This window comes from Apium graveolens, chromosome 8 (assembly GCF_009905375.1).
Source record: "Apium graveolens cultivar Ventura chromosome 8, ASM990537v1, whole genome shotgun sequence".
Lineage (NCBI taxonomy): Eukaryota > Viridiplantae > Streptophyta > Magnoliopsida > Apiales > Apiaceae > Apium > Apium graveolens.
In genome coordinates, this window is record NC_133654.1 from 141952408 (window position 1) to 141978130 (window position 25723).

Consider the following 25723-nt stretch of genomic DNA (forward strand, 5'->3'; position numbering starts at 1 on the left):
ATAAGGTTAACTTGCTTCCGATGGAGATGCATGACTTTGATGTTATCTTGGGTATGGATTGGTTGAGTGAACATCGTGCCATAATTGATTGTCAAGGAAAAAGGGTGATCTTTGGGGATGCAGATAAACCAGAATTTGTATATCAAGGGTCTCAACCGAATGGGGATGTTAAGTTAATTTCTGCTCTAAAAGCGAGTAAATTATTATCTAAGGGTTGTGATGGCTACCTTGCTTTCGTGAAGGATACATCGAAGGATGAACCTCGTATCGAGGATTATCCAGTTGTGAGGGAGTATGAAGATGTGTTCCCCGATGAGCTACCAGGTTTTCCACCACATAGAGAGGTGGAGTTTACTATTGAACTTGTTTCAGGTGCTGAACCTATTTCTAAGGCGCCTTACCGAATGGCACCACTTGAGTTGCAAGAATTGAAGGAACAGTTGTAGGAGTTGTTGGATAGAGGATTTATCAGGCCAACTGTGTCTTCGTGGGGAGCTCCTGTATTGTTTGTGAAGAAGAAGGATGGTTCCATAAGATTGTGCATTGACTATAGGGAGTTGAATAAGGTGACTGTCAGAAACAGGTATCCTTTGCCACACATTGATGACTTGTTTGATCAGTTGTAAGGGGCGAAGTACTTTTCGAAGATAGATTTGAGATCTGGTTACCATCAGTTACGAGTTAGGGAGGAAGACATTCCGAAGACTGCATTTCACACTCGTTATGGTCATTATGAGTTTCTCGTGATGTCCTTTGGGTTGACGAATGCACCAGCGGTATTTATGGATTTGATGAATCGGGTCTTTCATGATTATCTGGATAAATTCGTGGTTGTCTTCATCGATGATATCTTGATATACTCTAGGAGCAGAGAGGAACATGAGGAGCATTTACGTACTGTACTTGAAATTTTGAGGGAGAAGAAGTTGTTTGCAAAATTTTCCAAGTATGAATTCTGGTTGGAGGAAGTGGCATTCTTGGGGCATATTGTGTCTATTAGGGGCATTGAGTTGGATCCTGCGAAAGTCGATGCTATTACAAATTGGCCCAGACCTAGCAATGTGACGGAGACGAGGAGTTTCTTGGGTTTGGCAGTTTACTACAGACGTTTTGTGGAAGGTTTCTCTTCCATAACTTTTCCATTGACTCAGCTAATGAGGAAGGGCATTAAGTTTGAGTGGAATGATGATCGCGAGCAGAGCTTTCAGGAGTTGAAGAAGAGGTTGGTGTTTTCTCCAATACTTGTGTTGCCATCAGGAAGTGGAGGTTTTCAGGTTTATAATGATGCTTCTAAGAGAGGATTGGGGTGTGTTCTTATGCAGCATGGGAAAGTGATTTCTAACGCCTCTAGGAAACTTAAACCTTATGAGGTGAACTATCCTACCCATGACTTGGAGTTAGCAGCAGTGGTCTTTACTTTGAAGATTTGGAGACACTATCTTTATGGAGAGACTTGTAACATCTTTACTGATCACAAGAGTCTCAAATACATCTTTACTCAAAAGGAGCTTAATATGAGGCAACAGAGGTGGCTTGAACTTCTTAAGGATTATGATGCAAATATTCAGTACCATCTGCGGAAAGGCGACTGTAGTGGCAGTCGCTCTTAGTAGGAAGAACTTGGGGAGTGTTGCATCTCTCATTACTCAGCCGCACCTTATTTCAGATTTGGAGCACTTGGGTGTCGAGTTGTATGTTAGAGGATTAAATGGTAGCATTGCAAATTTGAAAGTGGAACCAAATCTTGTTTCAAAGGTTAAGGAAGCCCAGAACAATGATATAGGTTTGGAAGCTATTAGATTCAGGTGGCAGGTGGAAAGCAAACACATTTTCGTGTTGATGATGAGGGTGTGATATGGTTGGGTGAAAAATTGTGTGTTCCTGCAGATCCAATAATTCGCGAGGAAATTTTAAAGGAGGCTCATAGTTCTTCATTCTCTATCCATCCATATTCCACCAAGATGTATAGGGATTTGAAGAAGCACTTTTGGTGGAATGGAATGAAGGGAGATATAGCAGAATTTATGGGAAAATATCTTACATGTCAACAAGTGAAGATAGACCATCAGAGACCTAGTGGGTTATTGCAGCAGCTAGATATTCCAGTTTGGAAGTGGGAAAACATTACTATTGATTTTGTGACTCATTTGCCAAGGACTTTCAAGAAGAATGATGTCATATGGGTGGTGGTTGATAGACTCACTAAGTCCGCTCACTTCTTGCCTACTAGAGAGACTACTCCTGTTCACGAGTTGGCAGAGATTTTTCAGCGAGATATTGTTAGACTACATGGTGTGCCTGTTTCGATAGTTTCTGAGAGGGATACGAGATTTACATCGCGATTTTGGAAGGGATTCCAGCAAGCTTGGGGTACGAGACTTAATTTTAGTACAACTTATCATCCGCAAACCGATGGACAGTCAGAAAGGACAATCCAGTCGTTGGAAGATATGTTGAGGGCATGTGCTTTGGAGTGGACCGGTGATTGGGATAAATATTTGTATCTAGTAGAGTTTGCATACAATAATAGTTGGCACGCGAGTATTGGTATGCCACCATTTGAAGCTTTGTATGATAGGAGGTGTAGGGCATCATCTTGTTGGGATGAGGTTGGTGAGAGAGTTATTGAAGGGCCAGAGTTGGTTAGAATCACTAATGAGAAGGTGGAGAAAGTTAAAGAAAGTTTGAAGGAAGCTCGATCTCGTCAAAAGAGTTATGCGGATCAACATCGGAAGTTTGGTAGATTTGAGCCAGGTGATCATATGTTCTTGAAGATATCTCCTTGTAAGGGTGTTAAGCGTTTTGGTATGAAGGGAAAGCTTAGTCCGAGATATGTTGGACCTTTTGATGTTATGGAGAAAGTGGGGGAAGTGTCTTATAGAGTTGCGTTACCGCCACAACTATCTCATGTACATAATGCGTTTCATGTGTCAGTTTTGAGGGGCTACAAATATCATCCATTACACGTTGTTCAGTATCCGTTAAATAAGATTAGAGAGGATCTTTCTTGTGAGGAAGAAGCCAAAACTATCTTAGCTCGAGAGGAGCGAGTTTTGAGGAAGAATACCATTCCATTTGTGAAAGTTTTGTGGAAAAATCATTCTGACAGAGAGGCTACTTGGGAATTAGACCATTCGTGAGAAATATCCACATTTATTTGATTAAGGTATGAGTATTTAGTTCCGTTTGATTCCGGGGACAGAATCATTTTTAAGGGGATATATATGTAATATACGTGCATTTAATAATAATAATAATAATAATAATAATAGTTTGAATTACAATTAGAATGAGTAAAAGAAAAGGACTGCTATTAATTAAAACTCTAATTCTAATAATGATAGGATACCTAAAATAATATATAAATAAGAGGGAGCTAAAAGAAAAGCTAATTTTGCTAAGAATAATAGTTTGCGGAGCCGCGGAGGAAGGAAAGCAGGACGGAGGAGGCGATTTTGTTTGTTCGAGAATTAAAGTTGTTTGTTTAAGAATTACAGGTCTGCATTACTATCTTATGGTCTTATATTATCTACCTTAGTTTGTACTACTAGTTATGCATATTGTGGTTTCAACGTGGTAAATAAAGATTTACTGTTTGCTTTGTTTTGATTTCTTGGTTAATGATTAAAATTGTATGCACATGACTTAGTTAGTTAATTATGTAGTTACAACAACACTTATGTTCTTGGATTTATATATAAAGAACCTGGGTATTGTAGTAACTCATGAATTTTGGTCAAAGGCCATACGGCTTGCTTTATTATTTAACTATTATTTAATAATTATTAAGGTGATATAAAAATAAATTATAATTGTATTAGTAATTGAACTGGTGGGGTTGGATAATATTAGAAATAACATCCGTATATGTTACATGGACAAGTAGGTTCTTGTACATGATTTGTAGTGAAAATCATGGTTGCTTACTTGCTAAGAGTTATGGCAACCTATTCTATTTTTACAATTTTATAATTGTGACAGTTTCTTAATGAAGCAAGATGTAAATTTTATTTAATTAAGAGGTGTTAAAGCCAGGTAGTCAAATATATATATATAGATCAAATTATTAAGTCAAGAACTATGTCACACTTTGTTCGCCAAAAACAAGTTAGTATCCCCTGGTCTAATTATTACAAATCGATAATAATGATAGTTAAGAATATGGTAATAATATATGTAAGTGAGAAATTTATATTTTACAAAAATTCTAATTTTGTGATTAGATTGCGGGCGAATATTTTGTAGCGGATCATTTGAAATTTGAATATTGTTCGTATTATAGTTTGTAATTTGTAAGGTACGGATTCTGTCCCCTTTTATTCTGCGCTACTTCTCTTAGATATTATATATATTTGATTCGTTTCATTCTACCTTTTGTTTGTTCCATTAAAAATTCTTTTAACCTCTTTGACTTTCGAAAATTGTTTTAAAATGGATTTGCAAAATTATATATATTTGTTTACTTCTTTTTGAAATATTATTTATGACACCCTCTGTTTTGGAAATCTGAATTACTCGTATCAGGTGATTTTAAATTTGCAAGAATGTTTTATTTTGAACCCTTAGTGATTTAGGGTATACCGAGTTAACCAGCTGTAGGGGTACTACAACCATGTCATTGCGGCTCGAGTGACATGACACTTCCGTGACAGTGTGATTGGTCACGGCGTATCCTTCTATTAGCTCTTGGGAGGAGCTTTTGCGCATTTGATATTTGTTCAGGATACGTGGGTGCACCCAGAGTTTGATTTGTGATTTGATTTATGGTGACGTTGTATATGCCGTACACGTTATCCATTCTGTTGCACGCATTAGGTACCCTATGATGTGTGTGTTTGTATCTGTTCTGATCTCGGTATGAAATATCCTAGCCCCTCGTTGCTTCAACCTTACTTATTTTTAAAATTGTTGTTTTATTATAAATTGATGATTATTTATTTCTGATCTTTTGTTTTATAAATTTTATTCCAAATCCGTACTGGGCGTTTAACTCATGCCGTATTCTTTTTCTGGCAGGTGCTTAGGGGAATCTGGGATTGTGTGATGGAGAGCTACCCCAATTCGTTGATTAGGATTTCAGAATTTTATCATTAGTTAGACTTAATTATTTATTTAGAGAATTCAGAATTCATATTATTGGTTTAGACAGTTTGAAGATTTAATATTATTTTGACGATTTTAGACTGTTTAATTTTTATTTAGAAATATATTAGTGCTCTATTCGCAGATTTAAGGATTATAGGTAATATCTACTTCTATTTTATGAAGGGGATGCTACAAGAAGACAAGGGGTATCGTAAAGAAAGAAATCCCAGTGAATTAGTAGGCCGGTGTTTAACATAAAGAGTATAAAGACACACTTAAACTCACTTGGAACAGGGGGAGGGGGCGATAAAACAAAAACGAAAAGACACGCAGCATTAAACAAGAAGACAACTACCTTAGCTTACCTAGAAGTACTGTTTGTGTACCTTTATTACTACACTCACCGGTTTGTAACTCTCTGTAAGTAAGGATTACCATTTCTTCATGCCACCCTTTTTATTTATTTATTTTCTTATTCAAATTGCATTTCTGTCTTCATTGTCTTTTGCATTTGGGGGTTTTACATTTCTCCTGTCATCTTCGCTACTTTGTATAAACCCGCATTTATTTTAACTGATTTACCATCTGGGAATCCTGATTCATTTTATTATTAACACATTTGTTTGGTTTTATATTCTTCACCGCCAAAATTACTATCTGCATGAAGCTTGATTCTTGTTATATTCACCTTTTATTTTTATTTATTTGTTGTTTTTTTTGAATCAGGTTTTAGTTAATACTAACTCCCCCCCCCCCATTTCATCTAATGGACAATAAAAGAAAGCTTCTGCTAGGTCAAAAAGTTGAGGTTTGTATCTTCCTTCGTCTGTCCCCTCCCTTTTTTTATACATTTTTTTACTCTACATTTTGTATCTTTTCTTTAATATAATTAGTTTATTTAGTGGATTATTCCCTCTTTTGTTTTGGTTGGAATAGGTCGGGTGCTGCTGAGTACCCTGGTGTTTCATAGATAACATGTCCTCGATCACTCTTTAAGGATCACATTGTCTCTTTTCTGCCACTTGCCTTGTGCCCATATATTAATGTTAACAAACTCACCACTTTTTTTAATTTTATTTGTTTCAATATTTACTTTTCTTTTTTCTTTTTTGACATTTTCTCCATTAGTATTGTCAAAGTGGTTGTAATATATAAATTGTTTGCTAACAAATCACAAATTTGAACTCAGAAAAACAGAACTCGTTTGATAATAGTTATGATTTGGGGATTTGTGTAGTACATCTGCACGTTCTTGTCGTCTTTCTCGTGTTGTATCATTATTTTTTTGAGTATATATCTCTGCGACGTGATTTCTGTTCTGGTTCTTTAACATGTGCACAAACATGATATTTGCAGTGGTGTATCATTATAGGCTTTTTGTTTCTTTACAGTTTCAACTTTCATCTTGCACGTATTTAGCCTATTCTATGTATATGTTTCTTGCAAAGTTTTAATATGCGCTTACATATTTTGTATGCATGTAGTTTTTTATGTGACATGTGCACATAAAAACTGAAGAAAATGGATATAATTTGAAGTTATTGTGGAAATAGCATCTTGCAGATATAGTTCTTTTCAGAAGTCACGCAAACTTCTGTTCTCATTATTGAATTACTTATTTAACACATGTATAATATCTGGGATAAATGTGTGTTTATACTCTGATAGATAAGTGATGACTTGTTAAGGTGAGGCAACTTGAGGAAGGCTTGCGAGGCTCGTGGCATCCTGGGGTGGTGGTTAATGTTGATAATTTATGCCGTTCAGTAACATATGATGAACTCCTGGATCATGATTGTTGTAAGAAGCTCACTGAATTAATACCGGTCACAAGTGCAATTGAAGGTAACCTACAGCGTCGCCGGATAAACTATCGTGGTAGAATACGACCCCTGCCGCCTCAATCCCTGGCGAATACACTGAAACCATGTACGGACTTTGGCACTTGTGTCGATGTTTTCTTTCAAGATGCATGGTGGGAAGGAGTAGTGCTTGATCCTGGTGATGACTCAAATTCTTGTTTAGTTTACTTTCCTGATGAAGGTGATGAACATGTATGCAAACTGAGTAACCTGCGTCTCAGTCTTAAGTGGGACGAATTCTTGGATTGTTGGAAAGAGCGAGGTACATGGGATTTTGTGAACCTGGTGAAGGAATATAGGGGTGATGCTTATCTGGTAAAAGCAGTGTGGAATCGCCTGCGGTCAAAAGTTGGTTATCATAAGATGATTTCAGTTTGGACATGCTATACTTGTAACTCATGGAATCGACATGTTATGAATATTCTTATGGAAATAGCAGTCGAATTAAGTCTACAAGACAATGGGATCCCAAAGCTACAAACATATATAGGAAAAAAGGGATTAGGCGAGTCCACAAATTGTCAGGGACCTGATTTAGTTTCTTCCTTAGATCACCCGGCTAAACCTGTCTCCCCTTACAGTGACAGTTTGCACAAACATCAAAAGGAAAGTTCATATAAAGAAGAGAAAATTTCTTTGTTCATGCCTTCAGAAGGTATAATTAGATCTCAGAAATTTGGAGGTTGGCAAAATTCACTTCACGAGTGTAAAGACGATAACCAGTCCACAACCATAGGTCGGTCTAGCACAGATACACTCAAGACTCATCTTCAACATATGAGAAAAAGGAAAGATAGGAAAGCTGAATACAAAAGAAGTAAAAATGAGTTTTTGAGATCGCAGAACGGAGAGAAATCTATTGCTTTTTATCGTGGAAGTAATCTGGTTCAGAAATGCCCAAGTGTTGCTAATATAAAGCCAATCAGGGATAGAATGCAGAAACGTGATTCCTCAAGAATGCATCAGGATTCTCCTGCTGTTGCTTTGGATAAGGGTTGGGATTTAATCATCAAAAAACGGAAATTGACATTAGCTTATCAACTTAGCTCCATTCGCTTAGCCATGCGTGACGAGAAACTGAGTTGGAATAGGAAATATACCCATGTTACTGACCAACAGGTATCCCATCAATCCTCTGCTAAATCTAGTCATTTTCGTGATGTAGAAAGTAAAGACTTAGGAACTATGCCAACAAAAGAAAATGCATGTACTAGTCAATATCGGGATCAGCCTGTGGCATATTCTGTTAGTAAGTTGACTCCAAATGATGAAATGTCCAAGATTCAGAGGCAGAGGTTGAAGATGCCCTACTTCAGTGATGATCAATATGACATAGTATGCATGGCTTGTCATGATGGAGGAGAGCTTATTCTCTGTGATCACTGCCCATCTACATATCATTTGACATGCATCAGTCTAAAGGTATGTGCCCTTTCGTAACCAAATATTTTGTTTGAAAAAATTAAGTGTTTCTTCAATTTGTTGCTTCCAAAACCACCTTCATTGTGTTAAGAAGTAAGATCAAAATATTCTCAGACACATAGTGTTCACATTTCTTAGATCCATCTGAATGCATGGCAACAATTAAAACAATAAAAAGATAAATATTTGTAGATTAACCGCAGAAAACCTACGTCTAAGGTGATCCAACAGAAGAAGAATGAATCACTGCCCCTAGGATTTCTCTTTTAGAGAGAAGTTTGTTAGGATCGCAACTCAAACAAGAAGAGAACAATCTCAATTTAATAAACAATCAAAGTCCTCTTTGTAATAAAAGATTACATCTTATATGGAGGAAATCCCTAAACTTAGCCACCAAGTAAAGATCTTTTAATAAAGGAAATAAATCCTTTTATTTTTAGAATAATTTTGATAATATATTTATCTAATATAACTAATACCTACTACATTACAATCAAATCTTTTCTTAATTAATAACATAAATAAATTCAAAATAATTTATCAATTCTTTGTTCCGCATCACATCTAGTCATCCATCCATCCAAGACTGTAAAAATCAGTTGGAACCTGGTATATCTAACACCATCTCAATTACCTAGTACAAAGGGGCATGAAATCATTTCAAAGATACATAATAAATTTGAAAAACATATCTATATTAAAATATATCTATATCAATACATAATAAGTATCTTTACAAAGAGAGAGGAATAGAGATATTCTAATAGGAAAAATTGTATATTATGGAAATCTCATGTCATCACTTCTAGGAGTACTGCATATGTAGGAAGTTGGATTCTGTTTGAATTTTGTTTTCTTGATAATGAGTTTTATCTGGTCCTTGGTACTCTTTATTACTTGTATAGCTTTTAAATGCTTATAATATTTCTTGCTGGCAGACACTTGAGTATTTAAATGAATATTCCAGTTTACCACAATTGAGCATATTTTGCATGTCACAAGAGCTAAATAATAAGTGTTTTTGAGTTGAACGCAACTAACATGTCTTATATATCTACAAAGATAATTGGTCTTTCAAGTTGCTTGGGCGTCTTGTGAAAGCTATATTTACTTATGAGAATTCTCCAAAACAGATTGCCATTGATAAATACTTTTGTCCTTGTCTGAAAATTTGTACTTGGCTCTACCCCAAAATCAGTCTTATTGACTTTTGCAGATTTTAAGATATATTGAACTTGCACTCATTTAAATATAGTAGTCCATCTCAGTTTAGAATTGAAATCTTAATGTTATACTAATGAACAGCATCACATCCTACACTACATCTACATATTGAAAGTCGGGCAGTAAAATGTTGTTCTAAAGTCCTGATTCTTTAATTGTGATTTTAGATTGTTCCAGATGGAGAGTGGTTCTGTCCAGCTTGTCGGTGTGGATTATGTGGTGTTAGAAATTCATGTAATGACAATCGCTTATTTACCAAAGTTTGTCACCAGTGCAGTCGCCAATGTGAGCTCAATTACAAAAGTTATTTATATGTGTCATGTACACTTTAGTTAATTATTGTTTCAATTTCATGTACTCTCCAGATCATGTGGATTGTATGACTGAAGCAGGAATTTTATTTCCTAGAAATCGTCCATCACAGCCATTTTGCAGCCAAAACTGTTTTGAGGTACTAATTTTATCTCAATATAAAAATGGTAGCTTTAGTACAACTTGAAGTATCATCATTATCTTTGTTTAAGTAGGACAGTGTAGGGTTGAAGTATAACTTGCAGACAGTTTAGGTACCAAGAAAAGGACATGAGTTTATTGTACAATACTTGGCAGAAAATCTATCAAGAGCAATCTGTTAATTGCCTGGTTCAAACAGAAAACTTAAGACTATAGTTGATATGTTCTGTTGACCGTATTACTTACCTTTACAGAACAGAATCATAAATTAAAATGTGTCAATCAAATGTCTTCTCAAATTATGTTGGCGTGAATATTTTGATCATGAATGAGGATCATGCCTAATAAAGTGACCGCAGAAGAAGATATTTATAAAGAACTACAGCTACACAAACCATGTCAATTTAAATTTTTGATGGCAACTGTATTTTGTCAATGATAAAAGCTTGAGGCAAAGCTAGGGATTTATCAAGTGCCATATACATTATTACTTATGGTATATGTGTGTGCGTGTGTGTGTATATATATATTGCTACATAATTTGTGCTGGCCTTGAAATACCTGGATCCATCCGGTATGATGATTTGGCTAGTGTATTTCACATAATCAGGATAGGGAACTACGTATCTGAACATGGTTTACTTGGCACAGCAACTCTTTATTTGTCGGAAGGTATAAGGTTCTTACTTGTGTAAAGCTTTTCCTGGCATAGCAATGAATGTATATTTGTCTCCTTCGGAGCTGGTGAAAGACAGTTGACCTACATCCTGTGACCCGGATGAACCTACTTTCTGTAACTCATCTTTCTACTGAGTAAATGTTAGGACCTAAACTATCCTTCATTAAATTATATTTTTTTAAATTGTAAATTACGAGCCCTATTAGCATATAGGACTTAGGAGTCCACTTTCTGTGGACTTCTCATAAATAAGTGCGACGTAATAATAATGTTGCCATGCCACATCCCTATCTCACATTCTACAATAGTTAGTACAGGATAAGTTCTTTGAACAACCATCACAAAGTATGATCTTTCAAAAAGCCTCATAAATTTTTTTAATCACTAGAAGCATGGGAGTACCAGATGGAAAACGATCTGATAGTAGATTTACTTAGCAAGTAATAAGAGAAAACTTTTTAAAGTTCAGTCAGGGCCGGCGCAGAGGCAGCCCTCACCTGGTCCCTCCATGGTGTTAAGTGCTACAATATTGCAAAGAGGCGGAGGTCTTTTATATAGAAATACGATACTTGGTCCCTACTCATGCTACTTTACCATTATATCATGGTGACCTAACATACTTATCATGTGCATGATGTCATGCTCATGCTCTATCTTTACCAGGACCGGTCCTGAAGTTTATAGTGCCTAGTTTAATTCAGTTCAAAGACTTTGATGCATATATATTTTATTTATGAAAAATAAATCTAAGATTGTCGGCATATAGTTAGTGCCACCCTTGATCTTAAGACGCCTCCTGACTCAAGATCCTGGATTGCAATAAAAGACCTGATTTGGGATCGAAGAGTGAATAACTAAGAGCCCTTGAGCATGCCCTTAAAATCCAAATAAAGAGGATTTAATATATTAAACTTTTGAACATACTGGGACTAAGCTCGAAAGGATGATTCACTGATAGTTGAGACCATGTTGGAACACAAGAAATGCCACTGTCAGAACTCTGTCCTTTAACTAAACAAAATAAAAAGTACAGGTCTAGTCGACTGTTCAAAACACCACATCTTTTTATGGAGTACCCTCAAATACAAGCTTCTTCCGGCTGGATTTTAACACATGATTCGCCCCTTGATGCTTGTCACTTGTATTCCTTCACATCACGCTTCAGGCCTGTTTTGAGGGTAAAAGGTAAGGAAGAATGGAAACTGAGCACAACTGTGTTAAAATAGAATCTGCACTTGGCTTCGCGTGTGAAACTTAAGTTTTTAACAAGATAATGTCCCTGATTCTCTAAATTTTGAATCCACCCTAATGCCATCTTAACAATTTGACATTATTGTTGTTTACAAGAGAGAAAACAGGGTAGGAGAACTATACTGTTATGCAGGAATATGTGTCAACTGCTACTACTATTACGAGGAGGCAGCGGTCTCTTAGGGGGGACTCGGGGGGAGTGCCAAACATTGTCAATAATATTTTTTGTTATATTTTTCATCCATGTCATATATCACACCTACCTCTAATAGTTGGCACCATATGCAAGGTGCCTAAATGATCCCGAAATAGATAAAAGAGAAATGAGATATAATAAAATATGTATGAATGATATAAACTTTTAATACAAAAATTTGTGTTTTATCCATTTTGAGGGGGTGCGAAAAGTTGGCAACTACACTTGGCATCCTTGGCGCCACCCTTGTAATTCCTTTAGGGAGGCACCTACTCCTAGTACCCTGCCACATAGATGCTGACATCACTACTGGATGACGCTCTTCTAAAAATTAAATACCCGGTCCCCCACTCATACTACAATCAGTGGCGGATCTGGCTGGGGGCCGATGGTGAAAAAAGAAAATCTGGGTTTGTGTTATAATGGTCTCCCTCTGTCCATGGCCCACCCTAAAAAACCAGCAAATGGTTAGTTTATTATTAATTAGAGATAGTACTGTAAGTGATTTGATTCTTGAAAAACTGAATTTTTGCCCGTGTTTAAAAAAGATGATACAAGGAGTAGTAGCGTATACTGCTCTAAAACCATCTCCAACCCAACTTCATTAGGTTGATTACCACACCATTTTATTATTTTGAAGATAGTGTAGTTTTACACCATTTTTGGGTGAAAATCACTCCAAAATAGTGCAATAGGTTGTAGATCTCTTATAAGAGATAGCGCTACATAGGCCTTCTATGTGGCATTCATATAAAATCTTATTTGGCCCATTTACTTCCATTTACACTTTATTTATTCTTTTTTTTTCTTTTTTAATTAGTAAATTTCAAGGCTAAATACAAAAAGATGCATAGTTGACTATAGAATAATCTGAATTAAAATGTTTGTTTTCTAAAATTCATTCGTCATTTTATGGTAAATTTAAGATATGGTTGAATTAAATATTAAAATTCTTAAACACTGTACTGATTTTAATATTTAATTATGTAGCAGATTTAGTCGTGTAATATATTTCAAGGTAAATAACACCCCCTCCCCTTCTTGTTCTGCTTGTGCAACTACCTACAATTCCATATGTCATGGTAGGCTAACATGCTTATGTCACATGCTAGTGCTTTATCTCAACAATTTTAATAGAATTAAAATGAAATCAAAATCTACAACCTCCTTGAATTCATGGTGTATTCTTGAAATTATTTTTAGAACATTGAAATGAATAGAAGTGTTCAAAATAAAATACCAGTAATTCTGAACTAACTCTCAAGTCGAAAGTTCTAAATTTCAATTTGTATAACTTCTTCAACTTAATTCAGTTCTCAATATTAAAGCAGTCGCAAGGAAAAATTAACTCTCATCTAGGTTTGTGTAGTTCATATGAAATATTATCAGTATCTATTTCAAACCTTTAACTTTTTAAGTTACAATCAAGCTAATGTTGTTTTGTTTTCCCAGTTATGTGCACATCTTCATCACATGCTTGGATCTCGTAATGCAACAAATGTGGAAGGCTTGACATGGACCTTATTAAGATCTGGTGAAAATGATTGTACTATGTATGGAACAAGAAAAACTGATACGAGCTGTTGTCTATCTCATGTCAGCAAACTTATAAAGGAGTGCTTTTTGCCAGTAATTGAGCCTTATGGTCAAAGGGATTTGGTGGATGATGTTATCTTCAATTCAGTGTAAGCTCTTATCTTATTTTGTTCATTTAACATAATTGCATAATCTTCTTATTATGAAAACCAGACTAAATGGCAATTTTAGCCTTGAAGTGTACCCTTGTGTAGCATGCTGCTCCTAAAGTTTAAAAACTACACATTAAGCCTCAACATTGATGAAGTAGGTAATCTAAACCTTATTGCCGGAAGTTTAACCAGAAACTAACTCATGTTAACTTGCTATCTGCCATCTGTTATGCCATATTCCGCCAACTAGGTTCACATTGTGTTACTCTCTATCTTCCAATTTCGAGGATCCAAGGGTAGAACCTTTATGGGAAGACTTTGCTATCTAAGGTAACCCTTGAAGGGCAAAAAAAACTTACCTAATAGAGATGGTTATGTGTTTAGACACCTGCTAGATTTCAGGGAAAATTTTTGATCTCCAAAGTGTTTACCTGGTTTGCTTTAATTTTATCCTATACATTTTGCTTTAGTTATGTCATGAATTAGATTTTAATCATTTTTAAGTTCGTTTTCATGGCACTAAAAACACCTTCGGAGATTGTTGAATTAATAATCCTCCCAAAGATGAAATCGAACGTGATGAAAGTTTGTACATGCAATTATTTCAATAAAAATATCACGATAACATGATCGTATATAGTCATGAGGTTAATCCCATGAAACAGTCAGATGCACATACAATTTATAGTGCATAACTTATTTACCATATTTTTAAGGGTTATAATGTTCAGTTAGTCAGCGCAGTAGAGAAATAGGTTCTGCATTGGCGGGGTGTAGATGTAAGGATAAAAAATTTCCGGCTAGACCATTGTCACTAACAATTCTAGCATAGACGTTTACCATATCATAAGGGTTAAAATGCTCAGTAATCGATGCAATAGAGTGTAAAGTTCTGCATTGGCGAGGCTCTAAACATATTTGTGCTGCAGATCTTAAACTAAGTATTTGCAGAACAAGATGTTCAATGTAAACGGAAAAAGTCAAATACTTTACAAACTAAAGAAGTGATAGGTATAGTTTTATCAACCTTAGCAATGGATAAAGTCTGGGTTCTTTTGAAGATTCCAGTGTTCCATTGTAAGCAATCAAAAAGAATGGGTTGACCTTCTATAAAATGTGCTTTAAGATATGATCCTGAACAGACTCAGAAATTTATCAACTAAGCTGAATTGCGTCTGATACTTACCTTGGATTTGGATGAGAATGCAAAGAGTTGATAACCGTGTCTTTACATATGTAGTTTTATGTTTCATTTCTCAATAGAAGTTGAGACTAGCCTGGTGGTAGATGCTGAGAGTAGACATGGATACCTTGATTAAAAGGTTCCAGACTGAGTAGAATGTTGGTGTCTAGCCAAGGTGAAAATGTGGTAGCTAAAACCCTCTTCATAGATGGTCAAGTAGTACAGATAGTGGCGAAATCAGGAAGAGGCTGTGGCCCAGGCTGACATTCGTGTGTTGGTTTAGAGAATTCATGTTAGCCGACTGATTTATAGAAGTCAATGAATAAAATATTTTAAACCCTGGTCAGGGACATCATCAAATTAATTTAGTCCCAGGTCCTTCAATATCTTGATTTTGTCACAGGGTGCGGCAGAGGACAACTCGGAATAACGAGCATATTATTTATAGAAATAGAGAGATCAATGGATAGGTTTTAAGTAGATATTCTACAAGTTATAGAACACATTATTTTCCCAAATATAGTAAAACTTCATTAACCACAGATATGCCAGCCTTGGTGAAATGAGTGTTCAGATAATTATATGACAAGATGAACGTGTAAGCCACTCAATCATAGTAGACTAGATGAATGCAAATCATTAGCACCAGGCAACAGTAGAAGGTTAGCTGAGAGTGAATATGTTGAAATGGCTAAATATACATTAAATAAATTAATAATTTTGAAAGAAACATTCTAGTTTTAAGCGATATTCATAGAAAGTGCAAGAGAGACATCACTAGTTATTTATATTAATATGAGACAGATGTGTGTCCAGGGTCTTTATTTAACTTAGTTGGAGGCTCTTACACGTGTGCTCAGTATTTAAGAGATGACCCTCCGTTTTTCAATTTTACTGAGGGATGGGGATTTTTCTTTTTCTTCTTTACGGGTCTATGACTATCTCTTCAAGCTATTAGGGGCACTTATATGTCTCAACTATGTGGAGATTTAATATTATTCCAGTTTAATGTTTCTTTGAACCTCCTTTCCACTAAATTTGAAGGACATATATTCCCTCACTGCTTGTATTACTTTGTGAATATGTTCTCTCTCTCTAAAATGATGAAGTAGGACTATTGAATATGTGAGTAGGTAGTAGCAGTTCTATTGATTCAAAGTCTAAGAGAGTAGTATGGGCAGTAAAATCTCGATTCCTGAAATATTCATGTATATGGATCATAAACACTGTAAAATGTCAGGTCACTTCTTAAAAGACTGGACTTTCGTGGATTTTACCTCATGGTTTTACAGAATCAAGACGAAATTATCTCTGCAGCCGCAGTGAGGTAATTGCTGGGCAGTTTGAAGTAATTTGTCTTTATTCTTTACCTTATGGAAGAAGTCACTGTTCTGCCGTTGTATTCTTAGGATACATGGACAAAAGCTAGCAGAGATGCCCCTAGTGGGTACTAGATTCAAATATCGCGGGCAGGGAATGTTTCGACTTCTTATACTTGAACTAGAGAAGGTAACATGTGACTTTTTGTCTTTTACTGTGTCCCTGTGCACTGAAACTTATCACAAACAAATGTGCTGTTATAGTGCATAACTATACTCCTGTTTCTTGATCCACAGATGCTTACACAGCTTGGAATTGAAAAATTGGTTTTGCCTGCAACTCCTACAACAGAGAAGGTATGGGAAACTTCATTTGGATTTACACAACCATCACCATCGGAGAGGCTAGAACTGTTACATTATCCCCTGTTGATCTTCAGTGAGACTAAGTTGTTCCAGAAAGTCATCAAGAGATGCAGTGCTGCTAATGGAAGTGTCGTAAATTCTTTCCGTCCAGTACAAAACATTAGCTAGCTTACATTGCCTTTCTATAAATGATAGGTGTCAATGCGTGTAGGTATGTTGCTTATAGTATAGAATGCACCCAGTAATAAGCTAGAAGATGCAAGAAAAAACATTACTGAACTGTTTCAGTCCCAAGGTTGTTCAACATTTCTTGGTGCATATCGAGTTGCCGTTTAATTTTTTTTAAGAAAAGGTGTGTCTTCCCTCGTTATACAACTTTTTGCGCTTTTTATAAATTCATGATGCATCTCAACTAGGAGGAAGGAAAGGATGTGCAGTTTACTGTTGGTTTGCCTGTTGAACCAGAGATAACCAGTGGGATACGAAGCTTAAAACAGGACCTACATTCCGATAATGAGCTTTTCAAAATTGCTTAAGGAGAGAAATTTTGAAACTGATGTTCCAATAATAATATTACTATTAGATTATAATTTTAGGAGATGATCTTCTTTGCTTAATTTGCCAACCCCTTCAAATGGGATTGTTGTCTTTTATTTATACTAAGTCCCAAATGGGCTCAATCCTTACAATGTGGGCCTTCTTGGGCTTTACATAATGTATTGTAATTGTTCTAACTATAATTCCTTTGGGCTGTCTTGTCCTGGTCCAACATTAGTCCCCCTCCTTGTTTTGCGCAATATCTTTAGATTTGCGTTTTCGTGCTTTTCACCCTTGCGTTTTGAATTCCGAGATTTTTTTCTTGATACCTGAATAAAGTTAGTGAACGGAAAGGATAATAAAAATGAAGGGAAAAATCAGAGAAAAAACGAACAAACGAAGCAAAAGAAAAATAAGAAATAACTGTTAATTCGAGATAGGAGTCAACTGTGTGTGCCCGAAAAAAGAAAGGAATTGAACGCAATGCTTTTTTGTCTTGTTGTTGTTCTCTCTCCTTTCTTTTTCTTTTTCTTTCTTTTTTTTGAAGGTATATATCCGTTCATGTGTGTTTTTGAATTTGTTTTTCCTGTTTTTTTTTTTTGCAGATTTCCGGGCTAACCTCTTCGACTTCCTCTCCGGGCATCTAAAAGGGGATCGCTGCGCGTCCTTGGCTCGCATTGTAAGTCGTCTACTCTCTCTCTTTTCCTTTTCTTTTTTATCTGCGGGTTGGTCGTGTTTATCTGTAGTTTACCAATTAATAATGGCCGACTTTCCTTCGTCGTCGTCGTCACATAGTACCACCAATCGGGACCCCGGGAAGCGACCGTTAGAGGAGGGTGACGAGGAGTCTGTTTTGAACTTGGATAATCTAGAGATCCCGGACCTAGGTCAGTGTGGATCTTTTGATTTCTTAGGGAGCGATGAGTTTTTGAAGGGGGTGCCTCCAGGTCCTATGCCCTCTCCACCCCTAAGTCCTCGTACCCTGGAACTTAGGAATAGAACGGTCGAGGAAAGTCTTCGGCTAGGTAGGGTCGAATTCGAGGGCAAGCCTAGTCTGAATTATCTTAGTTACTATATCACTGTCGATCCACCCGTGAGTAAGTTGGAGAGTTACATGGATTCATCTAATGGATATCGGTATCGAGTGCCGACAGCAGATGAGAGGGTGTGGATGATGCCCGAGTTCGGGATGCATGGGGTTGCAATGATTATGTTTCAGTTTGGGCTTCGTTTGCCGATGCACCCGTTCTTCCTGACGATGTATGAGGCTATCGGTTGTGGTCTAGGGCAGCTGACACCGAATTCTGTTGCTCAGTTAAGTGGTTTTGTGGCGCTGTGCTGTGATAAGGGTCGATCACCGACTCTGAAATTGTTTTTCTCTATTTATGGTGTGCGGTACTATGGCGGTCAAGTATATTTCGACTCCCGACATCGAAGGATGAAGATTGTTAGTGTTAGGTCATCGAACTCCGGTTATCACTCCCAATGGCTGTACGTTGGGGGTCCTGACTTGGAATTTGTAAAGCCTTGCGGGAAAGTTAGTCAGGGCACGACTGATTATTTAAATAACATGGAGAAGCACGATACTGCCTACCTCGATGAGTTTCATGGGACGAGGACGTGGTATACACACTTAGATTTGAAGGACTCTGGTTTTTTGGAGATGCACGATTGTAAGGGGGATGTTTTACTTGTTATTGCCCTTATTTTGTTGATGTATTAGTTTTTGTACTTGTCATCGTCGGCTCTTGCTTATTTTAATTTTCGTAAGTGCCTATATATATGGTGGCTGACTTGCTGTTTTGTTTATTTCTTTATAGTGGAAGGTGCTTCACTTAAAAAGGTTTTAGATGGTGGGATTCGAGGAGGAATGGACAAGGCAATGATGTTGTTGCTGCAGCGTGCCGCGAGGAAGCCTGCTGATGCGGCCAGGGCTGGACCGTCGGGGGTTCCTCATTCAGTTTCAATTGAGTTGCTAGATGACCAGGGAAACAAGGTAATTGAAGACAATGAGAAGGTTGTTTCAGATCTCGTCCGCGTGGAAGGTAATCCTCGAAAGCGATTTCGGAGGGAAGATGATGAGGTAGTTGTTGGAGGACGGGGGGGCGGAGTCGAGGTTGTGAACAAAACTGCGGCCATTGTCGGGGAAAGGGTTTATGGAAAGACCGTCGACCCTCGATCCAAGAAAGAGGTGATGAGGGTCGAGATCCAGCCCACGGAGCGATGGACGGGTGGATCAACCGTGCCCTTGAGAGCACTTAATCTCTTTAACTTACCTCAGGATTTGGTTGCTTATGATGGGAGGAAGCGTGAGGACCTTGTTGATCGATGTAAGAGCCGGGCTGGGCGGGTACGTGCATTCCCTTCTCTTTTTTTTTATGTGCATGTACCTTTGTTTTCATGTTCGGTCATAGTCGTTTATGGTCATAGTTGTCGACCCTGTTTTCATGTCCCCCCCCTTTTTTTTTGCAGTTTCTTTCCGATTTTATGCATATACTGGAGGATTACAAGGCTGATGTTGATGGTGAGGCTTGTTCCAAGCTCGAAGCTGAGGTTGCTGCCTTGAAGGGGGAAAAGAAGAAGGTTGCGGTGGGTTTTGCGGAACTCGAGCATAGGGTGGCTGATTTGTCTAAGGCAAATTCCGCATTGTCGAAAAAGGTTGCTGAGATGGAGGCTGCTGAGCAGGTGTCGAGTGGGAGGGTACGAGAACTCGAGGGTCGACTTCTCGAGATGGAAAGGGAGCTTGAAGAGGAAAGAAGCAAGCGCCAATGCTTGGACCGACAGGTCGAAGGAATGGATGGCTCCTACAAGTTGATCGTGAAGGAAAATGAAGATTTGAAGAAAGAAGTAAAGAAAGCTGTTGAAGATATCGCTGATGCTCTGGGCGACGGTTATGGACGATGTCTCCGGCGGATGGAAGAGGTTGGTATTGCCGTCGAGGGTCATGCCTTTGATGACTACCTTCGTGACCTGGCATCGAAGGGTGATAACGCATGAAGGCAGGGTATGCCCTGTGGTTTTTTGTAATCGGATTTGAATATTTTTATGTGTTTAAGAGTTTTATTGATAATACCGGATGATGGATTTGTAGAAAGTTTAAGGTATGCGATCCATTGTTTAAGTTTATTTCCATGTTGTAAGCAGTTACATATTGGCTGGTTTTAAAATATTAAGCCGTTTATCAAGTTCGTGGTCGAGTGTTTACATTATGAGAGAGGTTTTATTGCCCAGACCGTCGACGTGAAGAGGCTGTATAAACATTTGCCTAGAAATGAATGATGATGATGATTTTTTTTTTTAGTTAAGTAAGGAGCGAAGAAAGTGAAAGTCTGTGCTTTTTCCAAATTAAAGGAATTTGTTCGTCATAACCTAAACACCCCTCGGTGGGAGGCTCGTGATGACCCCCATTACATCGAGGGTTTGTCTTTGAAATGGCATTTACTGCCTCAAGATAATAAATTACAACTGAGATTAAATTACTGATAGAACTTTTTAAGGTGAATTCCATTCCAGGCATTTTTGATGGGTTTCCCGTTGAGGTGAGCAAGCTCATAGGTCCCCGCACTTACAAGTCTCGCGATCCGATAAGGGCCTTCCCATGCTGGCTTGAATTTCCCTGAGACAGTAGATTGTGATGCTGCGGAATCTCTTAAGACAAGGTCGTTGACCTTGAAGTGTTTGGGTTTGACTTTTTTGTTGAAGTACCTTGCAGTTTTTTCTTGCTGGGCGACCATCCGCATTCGGGCTTCTTCCCTTGTTTCTTCTAACAGATCATTGTGAAGGCGAAGTCCCGCGAGAGATAGAGCAGGATCGAATACGTCGACCCGTGGTGAGGTGAGACTTATCTCGACAGGTATGACGGCGTCGACTCCGTAGGCAAGTCGGAAGGGAGTCTCGCCCGTCGCACTTCGGGGAGTTGTCCTATACGACCACAATACATTCGGGAGTTCGTCGACCCAACATCGGGGCATTTCTTCAATTCTTTTCTTCAGGCCTTGTAGGATGGTTCTATTTGTTACCTCTGCTAGTCCATTTGCTTGAGGGTATGCTACAGATGCTTTGATGTGCTGGACTTTTAATTCAAGCAGTATTTCCTCAAACTGTTTTCCAACAACCTGAGTACCATTGTCGGAGACTAAGATTCTGGGGATCCCAAAGCGAAAGACAATGTATTCCATAAAGAATTCTATCATCTCTTTTTCTCGAATTTTAGCAAGGGGTTTTGCTTCGACCCATTTGGTTGCGTAATCCACGGCGACTACGATGTATTGGCACTGATTTTTGGATTTTGGAAATGGACCCACAATATCTATTCCTCATTGGAAAAAGGGGCATGGGCTGAGAATAGAGTTTAGCTCAGTCGTGGGTCGACGATTTACATTTCCATGAAGCTGACATGCTTGACATTTCCTGACGTAATCTTCACAATCTTTCTGGATTGTAGGCCAGAACAGGCCTTGTCGGATAACTTTGAGGGCTAATGTTTTCCCTCCTAGGTGCTCACCACAGATTCCCTTGTATATTTCTACGATCGCTTGGCGGGAATCTTCTGGAGACAAGCAACGGAGTAGAGGCTCAGAGAGGGCACGTCGATATAACTCCGAACCCACAACGCAGTAGTTCCTGGCTTTGAACATAAGAGTGCGGGCTTCGGACTTAAGCTCAGGCAACTTGTTGTCGATAATGTATTCAAGGAAGGGTTGGCGCCAGTCGAACCTAGCCTGGATCTGGTTGATTGATTCTTCATCGACGGAGGGGGTCTCCAAAATGTCGACGTATGTTGGGCTGAGATTAGTGGGGAGGTTGGAAGAGGCTAGTTTGGCCAGAGAGTCGGCCCACTGGTTCTCTTCCCTGTCGACATTTGACATCTTCCATGAAGGGAATTTGCTAAGAAGATCTTGGGTTCTTGCTAAATATCGGGCCATCTTTTCATTATGTGTCTTAAATTCGCCACTTATCTGTTTGTAAACTAACTGAGAATCCCCAAATATGTCAATTACTTCTGCTTCGAGATCGGATGCGAGCTTTAGCCCGACGATGAGTGCCTCGTACTCGGCCACGTTGTTTGTGGCGGAGAACCTGAACTTGAGAGCCTGTTGGATTTTGAATCCTCCTGGGCTGATTAATATGACCCCTGCTCCTCCAGAGTTGGATGTCGAGGAACCATCAACGAACAGAAGCCATGGACGAGACTGACCCTCTTCAGGTTTATGTGTCTTGGATTGGAACTGGCATTCGGCGATGAAATCTGAGAGGACTTGGGCCTTGATCGCCGTTCGAGGTTTATACTCGATGTAGAACTAGCTTAACTCGATGGTCCAAGCAGCGAGCCTGCCTGTTATGTCGGGCTTGTGCAGAATTCTTTTCAGGGGGAGATTGGTCAGAACATGGATTTCTCTTGCTTGAAAATAATGACGTAGCTTACGACTCGCGACAACGAGAGCGTATACGAGTTTCTCGACTTGAGGGTATCTTGTTTCCGCATCTCGGAGTGAGTGACTGATGTAATACACAGGGACATCTTTTCCCTCATCGACACGGACCAATACTGCCGCGACAGTTTCGTCGGAAGCTGAGAGATATACCCGTAGCGGCTCACCTGTTAAAGGTCGTGTTAAAACTGGAGGATTTGTCAAAAACATCTTTAACTCCGTGAAATTTCTCTCACAATCTTCGTTCCATTCAAACTGTGATGATCTGGAAGCTTTTTTCATTGCAGAGAAAAATGGTAGGCACCGCTTCGAAGATTGAGGGATGAACCTTCGAAGAGCGGCTATACACCCTGTGAGCTTTTGTAGGTCTTTAATGGACCTTGGTTTGCTCATTTCTAGAATAGCTTTTGTCTGAGCTGGATCGGCTTCGATGCCTTTCTGGGTAATCAGGAACCCCAAAAATTTTCCTGCAGTAAGGCCGAAGGAACACTTTGTAGGGTTCAGTCGCATGTTACTTGCCCTTGCGTTGGTGAACGTTTCTCGAAGGTCTGACACATGGTCGAAGGCAACTTTTGACTTTGTGATCATGTCATCAACGTATATTAGCATGTTTCTCCCTATCTGCAAGGAGAAAATTTTATCCATCGTCTGCTGAAAAGTAGCGCCCGCGTTGATTAACCCGAAGGACATTACTTTATATCCGAAGACACCCCTGTGAGTGATGAAAGCGGTTTGTTGCCAGTCATGGGGATCCATTCTTATTTGATTATATCCCGAAAAGGCGTTCATAAAGGACAGGAGTTCATTTTCCGCTGTGGCGTCGATGAGTTGGTCGATGTTGGGCAAAGGATAAAAGTCTTTGGGGCATGCCCTATTCACATATGAGTAATCAATGCACATTCTCCACTTCCCATTGCTCTTCTTGACCAGAACCACGTTTGATATCCATGTGGGGAATTGCACGGGCTCGATGAAACCGGCGTGGAGGAGTTTGTTGACCTCTTGGTCGATGGCTGCTCTTTTCTCGGCTGAGAATATGCGTTGTTTCTGTCGCACAGGCCTGGTGTCCCTACTGATATGCAACGAATGTCGAGCAATGGTCTCTGGGATGCCAGGCATGTCTGTTGGGGCCCAAGCAAAAATATCGGAGAATTCCCGGATGAGGTTTGTGATTTCGTTTTTGAGGTCTGATGAGAGATTCTTGCCAATTCTTGTTGTTTTATCGGGGTTTCCTTCCAATACTTCTATATCTTCTGTTTCCTCGAGAGGGGAGCATGAATTGCTTGTGGATGGGTCGATCAATTCTCTTGGGTCGATGTCAAGTACCTGATTGACTTCTAACTCTTCCTCTGTTTTCTTCCTTGGAGAGACTGTGGTTAGGTAACATTGTCTTGCTGTTACCTGATCACCAATCATTTCTCCCACGCCGAAATCTGTGGGGAATTTCATTTTTAAATGGGAGATAGATGTTATAGCTCGGAGTGCGGTGATCGTTGTTCGTCCCAAAATAGCGTTAAAGCTTGAGGAAGCACTAATCACATAAAATTTGACCATTTTCCAAATCTGACAGGGTGGAGAACCGAAAAGTACTGGCATGTCGATGGTTCCTACCACGTGAACCTCATTGCCTGTAAACCCGTATAACGGGGTTCGGGAGTTCTCAAGTCTTCGATCTCCTATGTCCATTCGGGAAAAAGCGTGATGATATAACACGTCGACAGAGCTACCATTATCGACCAGCATTTTCTTAACCGTGTTGTTTCCCACCCGTATTGTAATGACTAGGGCATCTTGATGGCCTTCGATGAGACCGGGACGATAATCATCATCGGAGAAAGAGATGACTGGGGAGGGATTCGTTCGAGGGCGTTTAGCTGTCGAGGGATTGACATTAAAGACTTCTCGAGCATAAATCTTGCGAGAGTTGTGGGAAAGGCCTCCGGTGGCTACGCCGCAAAAAATAACGTCGATTACTCGATCGTCTTCGCCTCGATGGTGGCGTCTGGGTTCATCATCGTGCTGCACATAATGGACTAGTTGTCCTCGACGAATTTTTCCTTCGATGAGGTTGCTAAGCTGAAAACATTGCTCCGTTGTATGACCAGTGTCTTCATGATATTCACAATATCTGGAGCTTGGGGGTCTTCCTGGTTTCATGGGCCTTGGAGGGCGATAATCCGGTTCTGTTTTTAACACCGCCAAAATTGTCGTTTTTTCGGTGTTGAGTTTAGTGAATTCTTTTTCCGATCGGTTATGGGATTGCCAATCTCTTTCCCTTCTATCCCTCGGGGGAAGGTCCGAAGTGCGTGGTGGAGGAGACCTACGGCGCTCTCGGCGCCTTTCCCTCGCGGGGAACGTGAACTGTAACTTCGGCGTCGTTCATATTTCGATGACCTCCGTGGAGACTGTATACAACTTACCGCTTCCTGAAGCATCATTCGGTGTTCTATGATCTGGAACGCGGCCTGCAAAGTTTTCGGCCTTTTTTCAAAGATCTCTTCTAAAAGGAGGCCATGCCTAGACTTATCGATGCCGGCTGTCAGGAAATTGACAGCCATCTGTTCTATTAAGTCTGAATTTTCTGCTATCTCTTCTCTGAACCTAGTTAGGAAACTTCTTAGACTTTCGCCAGAGCGTTGGTGCATTGTCATCAAGGATGCTATAACTTTGAATCCTTTGTAGTTGCTAGAAAATCGGGCCTGAAACTTGCTTTTCAGAGTTGTCCACGAATCGATTGACCGAGGTGGCAAGTTATTATACCATCGCAGAGCTGTGCCTTGGAGGCACGTGGAGAAGAACTGACACCTAGCGATCTCCGAATGGCCGAAGAAAGCCATGCGACCATCGAATGTGTTTAGGAATGCTAATGGGTCCGAGGATCTGTCGAAATGATCCAGAGCAGGTGTCTTCAATGTCATGTCGATGCGCGCCTTCTCGAGTACTAATGATAGGGGGCTTTCGGAAACGGTTTCAAAGCCTGCCCGATTTCTCATCAAGGTACGCATCTGGGCGATTTCCTCCTGAAT

At 39.0% G+C, this 25723-nt stretch overlaps 2 protein-coding genes across 3 annotated transcripts; both read left to right on the forward strand.

The window, feature by feature from the left end:
• The first annotated feature begins 5365 nt into the window (after positions 1 to 5365).
• Positions 5366 to 17129, forward strand: LOC141676647 (uncharacterized). 2 transcript variants are annotated; one of them, XM_074482340.1, is made up of 9 exons: positions 5366 to 5509; positions 5812 to 5893; positions 6774 to 8369; positions 9761 to 9878; positions 9959 to 10044; positions 13625 to 13857; positions 16284 to 16370; positions 16453 to 16552; positions 16660 to 17129. In XM_074482340.1, the coding sequence occupies exons 2-9, from the start codon at positions 5852 to 5854 to the stop codon at positions 16894 to 16896; spliced, it is 2499 nt and encodes an 832-aa protein (XP_074338441.1). In that variant the 5' UTR covers positions 5366 to 5509; positions 5812 to 5851; the 3' UTR covers positions 16897 to 17129. The 2 variants fall into 2 exon arrangements, with proteins under 2 accessions (XP_074338441.1, XP_074338440.1); XM_074482339.1 differs by having other exon boundaries at positions 5366 to 5505.
• Positions 17130 to 19143: 2014 nt separating this feature from the next.
• LOC141676999 (uncharacterized) lies at positions 19144 to 20359 on the forward strand. Its single transcript, XM_074482730.1, has 2 exons — positions 19144 to 19615; positions 19738 to 20359. Exons 1-2 carry the CDS (start codon positions 19148 to 19150, stop codon positions 20260 to 20262), a joined length of 993 nt encoding a protein of 330 aa, XP_074338831.1. The 5' UTR covers positions 19144 to 19147; the 3' UTR covers positions 20263 to 20359.
• The last annotated feature ends 5364 nt before the right edge of the window (positions 20360 to 25723 follow it).